The 15471-nt window shown below is 39.8% G+C and overlaps 1 protein-coding gene across 1 annotated transcript in view; it reads right to left on the bottom strand.

Annotated features, from left to right (window-relative positions):
- Positions 1–15471, bottom strand: part of LOC101745996 (photoreceptor-specific nuclear receptor) — a 64886-nt gene that overhangs the window by 3131 nt on the left and 46284 nt on the right. Inside the window, exons 5-10 of the mRNA XM_038021229.2 lie at positions 11070–11184; positions 8197–8333; positions 5936–6023; positions 4961–5069; positions 3956–4070; positions 3377–3496 (exon numbers count right to left, since the gene is read on the bottom strand). Of these exons, the coding sequence (XP_037877157.1) occupies positions 3377–3496; positions 3956–4070; positions 4961–5069; positions 5936–6023; positions 8197–8333; positions 11070–11184 (684 nt within the window). The remainder of the gene's footprint in view (positions 1–3376; positions 3497–3955; positions 4071–4960; positions 5070–5935; positions 6024–8196; positions 8334–11069; positions 11185–15471) is intronic.

Here is a 15471-nt window from a genome sequence, read left to right as displayed (position 1 = left end):
AGATGTCTATGTGCTCCAGTAACCACTTAACACCAGGTGGGCTGTGAGCGGGTCCATCCTTCTGAGCAATAAAAAAAAGATATCCTCAAGAAATCTATCGCTGATAGCGACAAGTGTGACGCGCTGTATATACAGACATAAATAGACATAAATAATATAATAAATTTTAGAAATTTAAGGACATCAAAAAATGACTTATTTAAATTAAGTAATAAAAATTTTAGACAAGTAGCAACATCGCTACAGTATTTTATACACAATTTCCTAGCTATAAATTTAGCTAAAAAAATACCTGCTTCTATTGAGCAGGAAAAAAATTTGACATGTTTTAAGACTTTGGAATCTGCTTCCAATTTAAATTAATTGATAAGACAAAGGAGTCACACTCTTGCAATTACAAATCAATTAATACAACTAGATTATACCCATCAAAAGACGTTAACGTTTCAATTATTAACATATTCAATTTGGTGCATCAAAATTTACAAGGGATGATGGGTAAAGAGCTAGAAATTGAAATGTTTTTAAATATGCATAATATTAATATATTCTGTGTTACTGAGCACTGGTTTAGAAATTATGAATTATTGTTTAATTTTAATGATCACCAGTTGTCAAGTTCCTTCTGCAGAGAGAACGCTATTCGCGGTGGCTCACTGATTCTCGTTAGTAAATGTTTGAAATGTAAGGAACGAAAGGATGTAGTGGCCCTCTCTGTTGAGAGAATTATTGAAATTTCCTGTGTTGAGCTTGAGCACCTCATTGTTGTCTGCGTCTACAGACCTCCTGATGCGTTATATGATTCTTTTGAAAATATTTTGGAAAATGCATTGCTGAAGCTTTCTGTTTCTAATAAACAAATTTTTGTATGTGGTGATTTTAATATTAATCTTTTAGAAAACACAAATACCACTATTAGATTCAGAACACTGTTAAAGTCATATAACCTCCCAAATTTATTTTTAGAGCCTACTAGGACAACGACCACATCGGCAACATGTTTAGATAACATATTTACAAATGTAACACCGATTAACAAAAAAATTATTAATCAGTTAACATCAGATCATAGTGGACAATTTGTGTCTTTTGAATCTAATATCAATTCTATAGATAAAAATACTCTTGTGATTGTTCCTATTAATAAAAAACGAATTGAGAAGTTTAGAAAAAATATTAAGCAAGAACATTCAGAAATTATTTATAACCATAACCCAAATTTGTCATACCAGAATATGTTTGAGAGAATTAATTTGGTCTTTGCTGATGTATTTATTCCTAAAACTGTAACATTAAAAAACAAAACAGTGTTCAGCGAGTGGGCCACCACCGGAGTGTACAAAAGTAGAAAAAAGTTATATGATCTGTACTCTGAAAAAGCCTATAATAATGATGAAACATTTCATCAATATGTCAGGAACTATTCAAAAGTATTTAGAAAAGTTTGTTTAGCGGCAAAATCTTTACATTTAAGTGATTTAATAAAAAATGCCCCTGACAAGATAAATATGACTTGGAACATCATTGGTAGAGAAAGTGGAAAAGTCAGAAATAGCCACCAAGAATTCTCATTAAAAATAGATGATAAATTGGTAACTAGTCATAAAGATGTGGCTAATGCTTTTGAAAAGTTTTTCTCTGACATTCCAATTTCAACTACCACTTCTCTAAATTCATCCCCCACAGCAGCTGAAATATTATTGCATAAACATGTCAACAAATGTAATGAAATTTTTAAATTTAAGGAAATTAATTCAAGCAATATAATAAAAAGTTTTAATAGCCTTAATGTAAAAAATACAGCTGACTTGTGGGGAATATCAGTAAAGGTTTTGAAGTCTGTAATAGACATTATTGCTCCTCATCTTGCTAGTATTTTTAATGATTGTATTAGGTGTGGTATATTTCCTGACTTAATGAAACATAGTAAAGTGATTCCTCTTTTTAAATCTGGTAGTACTGATGACCCCTCTAACTATAGACCTATTTCAGTACTCCCTACGTTGAGTAAAATCTTTGAAAAAATAATTTTGACACAACTTTTAGAACATTTTAATTCAAATAACCTGCTTCATAATAAACAATTCGGGTTTACCAGGGGTCGCTCTACAACTGATGCAGGTGCTTATCTAGTCAAAAATATTTTTAAATCTTGGGAGGAATCACATGATTGTCTTGGAATTTTCTGTGACTTATCCAAAGCATTTGACTGTGTTGAACATGAAACATTGGTGAGGAAACTACATCACTATGGTATTAGGGATGGTGCATTGGAACTTATTACTACGCGAATGGATGCGATTTCGTGTGTGGTTCATTGGTTCCGTATCAATAACCTATTATTGAATAGTAAGAAAACTAAATGTATTAAATTTACTTTAAAATGTATTAAACCATCTTTAAATGTGAGACAAGTGGATAGTGATGTAATTGTTTCTGAGGAATCATTGGAGCTTGTTGAGTCAACCGTATTTCTTGGTATAACAGTGGACTCCAAACTGCAATGGGGACCTCATATTCATAAATTGGCGAGTAAGCTCAGCTCTGCAGCATACGCAGTAAAAAAAATTAGAATGTTAACAAACGCGGACACGGCTCGTTTAGTTTACTTTAGTTACTTCCACAGTGTCATGTCCTATGGCATTTTGCTATGGGGCAATGCGGCCGATGTAGAAACGATATTTATTCTGCAGAAAAGAGCTATACGCGTTATTTATAACATGCACTCAAGGGAATCCCTGAGGGAGAAATTTAAAGAAATTAAAGTTCTCACTATGCCATCCCAGTACATTTTTGAAAATTTGATGTATGTTCGTAAACATATTGAGGAGTTTCCTAAAAAGTCGGACATACATAATAGAAATACTAGGAACAAACACAAGCTTGTTGTGCCGATGAGTAGGTTACATAAGATACGAAATTCATTCGGGTGTTTGTCTGTGCGCCTGTACAACAAAATCCCACAAGATGTTCAGAACCTACATATACATAGGTTTAAGAAAACTATTAAAGAACATCTGTGCAATAAAGCTTACTATAAAGTCAATGATTATCTAGAAGATTGCACAAAGTGGGAATGAGTTGCTCGCTCCGGGCATTTCAATATTGTAGTAATTGTTACGTTATAATACTCATTGTAAAAAACTCATATTTAAAAAAAATAATGTAATATTAAAAAATTAATAAATAATAATTTATTAAAAAAAAAAAAAAAAAAAACATGCCCGCTGAGTTTCTTGCCAATTCTTCTCAGGACGGAGGCTAGTTCTTGTGAATTGGCGGTAGTTCTTTTGACGTTCAACAAGTATGTACTTTCATTTATGTTGAATAAAAAATTTTTGATTTGATTTGATTTGATTTGTGTCAACGTTCCAACCTGACTTGAAGAGCACGATGGCCTTCATGCAGGCGAACTCCGCCGGGTCTACGAACACGGCGCGGTACCGGGACAGCACCTCGCGCAGCCGCCGCAGCGCCGCCGACGAGCCCCCACTCTCTGCGACACGGGACAACAACAAACTAAATGTAGGGAAATTTCATATTCCTCCGTCCGCGAAGATTTTCGTAAAAAAAGGTATGTGGTATCGTGGGACACCGGATAGGAGCGAAGTTCCTTATTATAAAAATATTAATTTTAAGTTCTATTCGAGGTATAAAGAAAATAAAACTGGAGGTTTCGCAACAATCCACGGTCATTCGGTAACGTGCTAACTTATTGTGGTACACTTCATTCACGGTTGTTTGCATAAGAGTCAGTGTATTGCGCAAACGAACGCTGTGAGATCGTGGTCAATGAATGATAAAAAAATATGTTATTTTGTGTACGTTATTACAAAGTTAAGTCGTACATTGTGTGCATTACTAATCTTACGTTACGGACGTTTTTTCCATAAGGAACTTCGTCCCAAAAAGGGTACAAAATTTTTGCTTCGTGTAGTAATATAGTAGATAATACCTTGGTCGAGCTGATCGTTCCCGAAGAGGGCCGTGCAGGCGGCGTCGAGCGGCAGACACCACTGGATAGCGTTCAGCAGGAATAGCTCTGACCACGACTCCTCCAGCAGAATCACCTGAGCATACCTTCCTTTACATACACACACATAAACAAAAGAAGACTATGCCACTTATTATCTATGTAGAGACTCACTGTTTTTTTTTTTATGATTGAAAGATTACTGGTGGCCCGGAGGCCTTTCCAGTTTCACCAGGACAGGTGGGCGAGCAAAGGCTCAGCCAGGAGTGGTGGGATTTGCTAACAGCTGCCCGAGCGCCTCCGAAGGAGATCTAACAACTCAAGAGCAATTCCTTCGCGAATGAATCTACTACTGAATCCGAATCGCAACCCACTAAGAAGATCCGGCGAGAAACTCAGCGGGCTGATTCATGGGTTAGGTTGCACGCCGACCTCTTTGTCGAGTTCGACGAATACGGTTACCGGGGTTCCTCAGCGTGCTCCTAGTGTTAGAGCTGAAGGTATCTAATGCAAGAGCTATTGGATCGGATGGAACTGCTCTGTATTGAAACGACCAAGCACCGTAATTAATAATTATCAAAATACTCTCAACAGAGACAGCTTTCTCTCGCCAAAACCACTTATTTTTTCCCTAGCTAAGTTGATAGCCTCGAGAGGCTATGTCAGCGTAACCGTGCGAGTCCAAGCCCGCAATAGAACGAGAAGAATATTCAAAAGTGACAAGTATCACATCACTAGACCAGCGGCTCTCAACTGCAGCGTTGACATATAACGAGAAACTAGACCCTATCAAATAAGCCGCGAGTTTTACAAGTACGGTACAGTTTAGCGGTAGGCAGCGACTTGGCTTTGCCCCTGGCATTGCTGACATTCATGAGACCCCTCATGACCAGGTGGGTCGTACGTTGTTATTGCGAGTTACACATTATTCAATCTCCAAGTGTGGTGGCTATCACCTGATGGATGCGAATAAGGAATCCAGTATACCTGATCTCTGAAGGCCAGGCTGGCGAATGAGGGTAGGTTCTTGGCCCACTTCACGGCCATGAACAGGAGACGGGCTGCCGTCTCGGCTGCACTCTCCACGCCGAGTGGCCTGACACACAAACAGACATGTCCCGACTATTATATTAGAGAGCTTAGACTGGAGGCTGTATGACATTGTCTCTCAATTTCAGGAAACTTACTGGTGGTACGACCTCGCGTGAGTCCGCACGGGTAGGTACCACTACCTTGCCTATTTCTGCCGTGTAGATAATGCGTTTCGGTTTGAAGGGTGGGGCAGCCGTTGTAACTATACTTGAGACCTTAGAAATCAGATCTCAAGATGGATGACAGCATTTACGTTGTAGATATCTATGGGCTCCGGTAACCAATTAACAGCAGGCGCACTGTGAGCTCGTCCACACATCAATGCAATAAAAAAGTAAAGGAAAAACTTTGTTTAATGCGATCAGTTGTAATACGACTGAGAATTGAACCGCATATATAAGTATAAGGATCCATTTGCTTTATTTGGAGTCGTCGTAGCCTAAAGGATAAGACGTCCGGTGCATTCATATTGAGCGATGCTACTGTGCCGGTGTTCAAATCCCGCAGGCAGGTACCAATTTAAATATAAGTATTTAACACATTGTCCTGGGTTACTTCCACGATGAAGTATTATGGTCGTGCAATAAAAACCTTGCGTAATTACTATACAATAGAGACAGCCCTTAATACTGAAGGTTGTCTCCGGTGTTAGGCCTTCACGATAAACTTTCCGGAGCCCTTGACATCACAGCGTGAACGCCTCCACCCATCTTAAGACATCAGCCCACAGTCATCATCAGTGAGCCCATAAATTCTGGTTGTCAGTCGCAATGCGCTAATACTCAGAGTACGCTACTGCCCTTTCTCCGATGAACTCTTCGGTCGCCTGACCAGACCCACAGGCAGATGTGGCTCTGTAGACATACACACCTATATGGAGCGCAGTTCTGTCCATAGGTCAGAGCTGGTGGTGAGTAAGAAGTCGAGTCCTCTTCGTTGGTGACGTCAATGCTGTCATCTGAAATAAAATAAAAACTTTTTTATTGGTGGTAGGACTTCTTGTGAGTCCGCATGGGTAGGTACCACCACCCCGCCTATTTCTGCCGTGAAGCAGCAATGCGTTTTGGTTTGGAGGGTGGGATAGCCGGTTTAACTATAATGAGACCTTAGAACTTATATCTCAAGGTGGGTAGCGGTGGGTATTTACGTTGTAGATGTGTATGGGCTCCAGTGATCAGTTAATACTAGGTGGGCTGTGAGCTCGTCCAACCATCTAAGCAATAAAAAAATCATTCAATTATATTAATCTTAATAGCGGAACCAAATCTAATACGCCATCTCAATCATAATATAATCATAATACGCCAATCATTTAACGGCCGTCTGGTGTAGTGGTAAGTGACGTGGTCACTACACAAGGGGGTCGCGGGTTCGAATCCCGCCAAGGGAAGATATTTGTATGATAAATATAAATGTCTTTTCCAGGGTTATGGATGTCTATTAAATATATGTATGTGTATAATAAAAATCTTACATTTATATCCGTTATCTGGTACTTGTAACACAAGTTCTTTACGAACTTATCACGGGACCAGTTAACGTGGCGTGATTGTTAGTAAATATTTATTTATTTATTTATTATTTATTATCTAAAACCCTCGCGACTCGAAAGATTGTTGTGTTCACAGATCGTCTTATATCGTCGATCGTCGCGATCGTCGCAATAATAGTATACAATTCCCAAAAATGTTCGGAACTGAGTTAATATGCGAAATAATTTCGTATCCACCAGTATTGTTCTCATAAGTACTGTCAAAAGAGCGTTATTTAGTTTTTTTTTTTTTTTAGTTTACCTATATTTTGACTACTATTAACAAAATTAATACATAATTTTATCTTACTTTAAAGGACAGATAATATAACTCGTAAAAAATAAAATAAATGTTGCAAAGATGATTAATATTAAAAATATCACATGTTAGCCTTTCAAGCACTCTCCTGTTAAATTAGTAAGTTTTGAGATTATACAGTTTTAATGCGAGAAGACGACATGTCCATGTTAAGACAGACTTCTTAGTCCTTTGGGAACTGTAACTTCAATTTCATTTAGTCTAAAAAAGAGATGAATATAGAAAGATGTCCGTTATTAAGATTTTATTATAGAGCATCAGATACTCCTCTCTCCCTCAATGCTGAAGGTCGTACCTTTCTAAAATAACTTTCTCCGGGATTATCCTGCGCCACTCCTGCCTATCCTCGGCTGTGTGGATAGCTATCAGGTACTAGCATTAGACAATAAAATTAGATACTATACGCAGCATATTGTGGCTATTCGATGAACCAGAACCTGTGGGCATGCTGTTGCATTAACAATAGTAGATGCGAAGGACTCACTTTTACTGGTACTTTGAGTATGTGGATTGGGCAGGGGCTAATCGTTAAACCTCGCACTAAGCGCACTGATCTTTTTCTGGACGTCATTTCGGATCCTTCAGATCCACTAACAGTACTTTTAGGTAATTCAAGCACCGGCCATCGTTCTCGTCGAATTCGTCGCTTACGACGAAGAGCTCGACGAGTAAATTAACCCACAGACACAGCCCACTGAGTTTTTCGCGAGATCTTTTCAGCGGGTCGCGATTCCGACCCGATGGTAGATTCTGCAAAATACTGCCCTTGCTAGGGCTAGAGTTAGCAACGTCGTCAGGTTTGAGCCCCGTGAGCTCACCTACTTCTTAGGGTTACGCTGAGCGTCTCAAGGCCCTTAGGAGCTTAGATAGAAAAAAAACTGTTCTTCGACAAATAAAATGTGTTGTGTGTGTGTCCTTGACTGTAATATTGTTACGCGCTGGGGTTCGGAATAAATAAAAATTCTATCGGAGTATAACTTAAAAACTGTATTCAACATTTAGAACACTTAAAACACTTTAAAATTCTCAATTCACTTCTTCCGCTTCGAGTAGATCCGATTACCAACTGACTACGTGCAATATCTGCAACGCTTTTATAGTCGAGACGAAATCCCTGGAATCATCGAGAATATTCCACACGTTTCTATTATTGTGTTTCCGCTATCTGACAATAGATGGCCTTGTACTTCTCGCGCGCTCTAGATGTTACTAGATTTTTCGATATTCGTTTGACTATTCGGCGATAGATGCGTTGCTGTTACCAGCGTAACAATATCTTACCGTCACTATCGGTGTGTGCTCTGTCGTCGTGGTCCCTCGAGGAGTCGGGCTGCGCCGGCGGCTGGGGCGGCGCGTAGGGTGGCGACAGCAGTGGGTAGCGCGCCGGTGACAACGCCATCGCCAGGGATACGGGGGGTCTATTCAATAAAAAGTTATGAAATTTTGAAATCGTCGTGGTCTAAAGGATAAGACGTTGCATTCGTATCTAGCGATACACCGGTGTTCGAATCTCGCAGGCGGGTACCAATTTTTCTAATGAAATACGTTCATAACAAACGATTAACATCCACAGTGAAGGAATAACATCGTGTAATAAAAATCAAATCCGCAAAATTATTATTTGCGTAATTACTGGTGGTAGGACCTCTTATGAGTCCGCGCGGGTGGGTACCACCGCCCTGCCTATTTCTGCCGTGAAGCAGCAATGCGTTTCGGTTTGAAGGGTGGCGTATCCGTTTTAACTATACCTACTGAGAACTTAGAACTATATCTCAAGGTGGAAGGCGCATTTACGTTGTAGATGTCTATGGGCTCCGGTAACTACTTAACACCAGGTAGGCTGTGAGCTCGTCCAACCATCTAAGCCATAAAACAAAAATATATCATATTGCGGTTATACGTAAAGCTCAAATTTCGACACACTTATCGACTTGATCTAAATCGATTCAAATAAAAACTATACGATAATTAAATTCGAAGAATATATGCTGTTTCTATAGCCTCATATTCGTATTGCTACAGAAAAAAATAATACTATACCGGCATTGTTTTTGTTCCCAAAGAGATTGGACGTGAAAAACACATCACTTTCTCCCCCATAACCGGACCCCATTGGAATATCACTCGCATAATATTACATTAGCATTAACTACACATATGATTTAGTGAGACAGCGTTCAACACTATCACTGGATTGGATTATTTGACTCTCAAATATTCGTGCGCGGCTAGTTCTGGCGCTAGTTCGAATAATGAATAATAGATGGAGCCACTAACGCATTTTGAATAATCTGTGCGATTGTTTAATCGAATCAACCGTGAGGACTTTTGGCGGGAACGCGTGGAGTGAAGTTGTGTGATTTGCTTTATTTTGTCTATTTAGTGTTTCTTCGGGCTTAAATGTGTAATAATGAAATGAAATCAAGATGATTAATCAACTGGGATGAACTGAAATGAAATGAGATGAGATGATATGGGATGAAATATAATCTCAGTAAAATGGTGGTCATTTACCTACTATGATTTTTCAGTGAAATTTTTGGAGGATACTGAGAAGTTACGTCCAGCGGCTTTGTTTCATTTTCCCACATTTGTGCACTTTCACAGACATTAAACATTTAATAAACCACCATTCATCATTTAAACCTGACAAAACACTAAATAGACAAAATTAAAAATAAATCACATAAGTTCACTCCTCGCGTTCCCGCCAAAGAGTCCTAATTTTAATTTATTTAATTTGTATAAAGAACACGATAACGTATAAACGACATTAGCATCGTGCTTTAAATAGCAACGACTTCGACGTCATACAGCCCAGATCAAACCGAGGGCCAGAGTAATGCGATCAAAGGTTGTACCGGATCATTAGGCCCGCGACCTGCCAGCCTTTGAGCCACTCCATTTGACTGCCCATTCTAGTGTACACATCAACAAAGTCCACATATCAACACCTCATTTGCTTTTGCTCTTGTGGTAACCATATTTTTTACTAATATGCGTATTAGTTATCAGGCGCGATTAGGGTAATACAAAGTAGGTAGGAAAACGAACCAACGAACTTTTTTTTTTGTTTGAGAGATTACTGGTAGCCCTGAGGCCTTTCCAGTTTTACTAGGGCAGGTGGGCGAGCAAGGACTCAGCCAGGAGGGGTGGTATTTGCTAACAGCTACCCGAGCGCCTCCAAAGGAGACCTAACAACTCAAGAGTAGTTGCTTCGCGAATGAATCTACTACCGGTTCGGAATCGCGACCCGCTGAGAAGACCCGGCGAGAAACTCAGCGGGCTAATGTTTAGGTTAGGTTGCACGTCGAACTCTTTGCCGAGTTTGACGAATACGGCTACCGGGTTCCCTATTCCTAGTGTTAGAGCTAAAGGTGTCTAATGATCTATTGAAATTCGCGTATATCCGCTGGATGCAAGCAGCCCAGGACCGATCCTTGTGGCGAGGCTTATGGGAGGCCTATGTCCAGGAGTGGACGTCTGTGGGCTGATAGAAAAGATTAGAATAGGTAGTACAATTCTGTAATCTACCGCGAGGTATCGCATTACATAGTCAAAACAACCAGACCCAAGGTAGTTTGATGGTCCCAAAAGAAAAAAAAACGTTCTAGAATTTCTTAAATGTCATTTCGAATTTAGAAACGCGCGCGAACCATCCTTTGACTTTTCTCCCGGAAACTCGGCGCGTTCTTTGTGTACTACGAGATATGGCACATAAATGTTTCTTCACAGCATCTACACAGACGGTATACTTCAAAAGGGTATATTCTTTTGTCGCGCCAATGTGCGGCGACGCGTCAACACGGCAACGCTTACGCTCGCTTAGTTTCAAACTTTAATGCCTACGTTTTTCAGCGCCATTATTTTAAAGGCTCTCCTTTCATTCGTGTTCCATTAAAACGGACTATTAATAGCAAATTTAAACTAAAACAAATCCTCATTCGAAGATTTTTACTGGTGGTAGGATGTCTTGTGAATCCTCACGGGTAGGTACCACCACTCTGCCTATTTCTGCCGTGAAGCAGTAATGGGTTTGTGCATTCGCACCGGACGTCTTATCCTTTAGGCCACGACGACTTTGTATCTTTCGTCTCCTGCGGTTGCTATACGCTGTATTATCTACTCGAGACATTGAATTGAGGAGGGCTCACCCGAAAACGCCCACAGCCACCGCCGCTTCTCGCAGGGCTCTTTCCTGGTCCATCTCCCGCAGAGCTTCAGGCCGAATCGTCGCGGTATTCCTGGGCTGCCTTTCATTTTGCACGGCTACAACAAAGCGTCCGAGTTAATAAACGGCTAGAGATACAACGTGAAATTAAGACATTAAAAACTATTCAGACATTGACGAAGCTTTACCGTACTCCGTCCAGTTTCACCAGGACAGGTGGGCGAGTAGAGGCTCAGCCAGGAGGGGTGGGATTTGCTAACAGCTACCCGAGCGCCTCCAAAGCCTAACAACTCAAGAGTAGCTGCTTCGCGAATGAATCTACTACCGGATCGGAATCGCGATCCGCTGAGAAGTACCGGCGAGAAGCTCAGCCGGCTGATATATATAGGTTTTTTTTTCTTTATTGCTTAGTTGGGTAGACGAGCTCACATCCCACCTGGTGTTAAGTGGTTACTGGAGCTCATAGACGTCTACAATGTAAATGCGCCACCCACCTTGAGTTATCAGTTCTAAGATCTCAGTAGGTATAGTTACAGCGGCTAACCCCCCCTTCAAAACGAAACGCATTACTGCTTCACGGTGTAAATACGCAGGGCGGTGGTACCTACCCGTGCGGACTCACAAGAGGTCCTACCACCAGTAATTACGCAAATTATAATTTTGCGGGTTTGATTCATTAGCGATTAGTCTGAAGATGCCTTACCACCAATAAATACGCTAATTATAATTTACTTGAGGTCCCGCAGTAGTCGAAATTCGACTAGGTATAGGTAATTGATTGGAATTGTCAGTTTGTACACTGTTATTATTGTATTTTCAACGCCAAGACTACATACACTATAGAAAAATATTAATAAAGACAAACAATATTTAATCTATTCTCAATTTGACCACCGACGTCAAGAACAAAAGTTTGACAACAAACAAATAGTATGCATGCGTGTGTGTGCCAAATACATGGTAGTGTGTGTAATGTTTTCTTTATTGATTTAATGTATCTTTTATGCATTATTTAAAAAAAACTATTAGCATTGTACACTTCTTCTCTATATTCTCTATAAGTGTGGGAAATTTCATACTCCTCCGTCCGCGCAATTTTCGTAAAAAGGGATACTAAGTTTTTGCTTCACGTATTAATATATAGATAACAACTAAACAAACTTAAATATTGTAAGCGATTACTCGGAAGATAAAAAACGTGTAAGTCGCATCATTGAATTATTCGCTTCCTTTTTTTTCATACGTGAAATAAAAAGAAAAATACATTTGAAATTTCCTCCCGACAATTTCAGGGGTATAAAAATGTCACATGACCTGTTACAAGTCCCGCCCAAACACCCCTCGGAGTGTGGGGGCTCCCATTTGATTTTATTGCCTCGCCCGACTTCGAACCGCGTATACCATTAAATTCTACGCGCAGATACGACGCTGTTTCTTATTGTATTCAGCACCAGAGCGCGCGGATATTAAAAAAATGTTTTTTTTATTGCCTTTGTAGGCAGACGAACTTACGGCCCACCTGATGGTCAGTGGTTACCGTCGCACATGGACTTCAGCAATGCCAGAGGCAGAGCCAAGCCGCTGCCTACCGCTTAATACCCTCCACAAGCCTCGTTTGAAGGATATGTCATAGCGCTCGGGAAATACCGTAGAGGGGAGTTCATTCCAAAGCCGGATGGTACGTGGCAAAAAAGTGGCTACAAGTAGTATGGATGAACTCTACTGCGGTGGCGGGCGGTGCGATGGTAAAAGCGAGATTATGGTAGTTTATAATCGTTTGGGTTTGCGAAGAACAAAGAGGAAATAAAGTCGACATTCATACGTACATATGTGGTGTGACTACTTCGCGACCGAAGTCATGAAGGTACAAACCCGTTCGGCCTTATTTGTAGTAGGAAATGTGATCGGAGTTACGCGGTTTCTTTTTGAACCGTTTTTATTAGCGCGCTTTCTTTGTATGTGACGGAATCTTGGAAAGTCATTATCAACGACTAGCATTGGCTCTAGAAAGAGCGTTGGTTGGCAGAATCTACCACTCTAAGCTGGGCTAAAGTGGGCTGTGTCTATGGGTTAGTTCGCTCGTCGTAATTGAGGATTTCAAGGTGTGATTTAAATGTGTTTTCAAGGAACGAAAATATTAGAATGATTTTTTATTGGTCAAAAAGTTAAGTAGTTATAACCTCTAATTGGCGGATCTTGTCTAGGCAAAAACACACAACAACAAAAAACAAATCTGACTTTATCCAAAAAAAACAAAAGAAATTATTATCAATGCAGTCGAAGTAAAATTAAAATATTAGAATCTACATTATTAAGGAGAACTCAAAAACTACTGGTCAGATCTTGATAATGTTTAAATGGTATAATATTACTACGAAGCACTAGCTTTCGAATAATAAAACAATAATCAAAATTCACCTAAAAATAGTTCAGAGGTAACAAAAAATATCGTGTTATAAGAACCACCATCATTTTTGAAGTCAGTGAAGCTAAAAGGGTTTTTTTATTGCTTAAATGGGTGAACGAGCTCATGGTCCACCTGGTGCTAATTGGTTAACGGAGCCCATAGACAACTACAACGTAAATGCCGCCACCCACACTGAATTCTAAGGTCTCACTTTTAACAGTACAACAGCTGCCCCGCTCTTCAAACCGAAACGCATTACTGCTTCACGGCAGAAATAGGCAAGGCGGTGGTACCTACCCGTGCGGACTCACAAGAGGTCCTACCACTAGTAATAGACGAAGCTTGAAGTTGGTAGGCGACGACCAATCATTCGCATTGTCGCGTGCCGATGTGATGGGTACGTATGTACGTGTCTACGGCAAACGTAAATGGTTCGAACAGCTACGTTACGGTTTACGTGGTCACGTAATCTCTAAACAGACAAACCGTTAAAAATAGTTTTAATTACGTGCGCCACTCGAAGGCACCACGATAACGGTAGGCAGCGGCTTGGTTCTGCCCCTGGTATTGCTGACGTCCATGGGCGACGGTAACCACTTACCATCAGGTGGGTTGTACGCTCGTCTGCCCACAAAGGCAATAAAAAAAACGAAAAAAATTAATTACGATTAACTTTTTTTTTTATTGCTTAGATGGGTGGACGAGCTCACAGCCCACCCGATGTTAAGTGGTTACTGGAGCCCATAGACATCTATGACGTAAATGCGCCACCCACCTTGAGATATAAGTTCTAAGTTCTCAAGTATAGTTACAAAGGTTGCCCCACCCTTCAAACCGAAACACATCACTGCTTCACGGCAGAAATAGGCAGGATGGTGGTACCTACCCGCGCAGACTCACTAGAGGTCCTACCACCAGTAAAACATTAAGTAACTTTAGAACATTAAATCTTTTTCTTTTGGTATAAAAGTTAAAGTAAAGTAAAAAAAATGATATAATCTATTTGATTCAGTCACTCCCGTTAGATTCACTATCCGAAAATCGAACCTCACTAAATTCTGAACATTCCTTAATTCTATAGTGAGATAGTTCAGAACCCCACCTACTATAAATCAAAAGCCCCTCCCACATCCGGCCGCAGCCATCTTTGAGATCTCATTTCCGGCGGCGTAAGAAAGAGACGGGGTCACGATAGTTTCGTGTGGAAATGAAAGGGACGAAGCATTAGCGGTTTTCGGGTTCAATTCGGTTGACACTTAAGATTTGGCTGTCTGAAAATACTAGTGGTCCCGCAGTAGTCGAAATTCGACTATAATTAATTAGAATTGTAAGTTTGTACACTATTATGATTGTATTTTATACTTCTATAATGACAAATTTCACCAAGACTATACTATAAAAAATATTAACAAAGACATACAATATTTAATCTCAATTTGACAACAGACGTCAAGAACAAAAGTTTGACAATAAATAGTATGCATGCGTGTGTGCGTCAACTACATGGTATGTAGTGTGTGTAATGTTTTCTTTATTGATTTAATGTAACTTTTATGCATTATTTAAAAAAATATATTAGCATTGTGCACTTCTTCTCTGTATTCTCTATAAGTGTGGAAAATTTCATACTCCTCTGTCCACGCAATTTTCGTAAAAAGGTATATGGATACAAAGTTTTTGCTTCACGTATTAATTAGAAAATATTGGTGTTTTTTTTTTTCGTTTCTTGATATTAATGGGTAAGCTTGAAGTGACAGATTAGTTGTCAGGTGTGGTATTTCTTTCAGTTTTGTGAACCGCAATCACAATTAAAACCAATTTTAAGATGCGATCTTGGGGTTTTTAATACCTACGCTTTTATTAGCTTCAGACGTATGTAGGTATGTTAGTACGTAACGGAATTTTTAAACATGATTTTGACCCCCTTAAAAACGTTGGATTAACTCGAAATTTGGTATACTTATTGACCGGTGACACA

Source organism: Bombyx mori, chromosome 28 (assembly GCF_030269925.1).
Source record: "Bombyx mori chromosome 28, ASM3026992v2".
NCBI lineage: Eukaryota > Metazoa > Arthropoda > Insecta > Lepidoptera > Bombycidae > Bombyx > Bombyx mori.
This window is presented reverse-complemented; position numbering and strand designations above follow the sequence as displayed.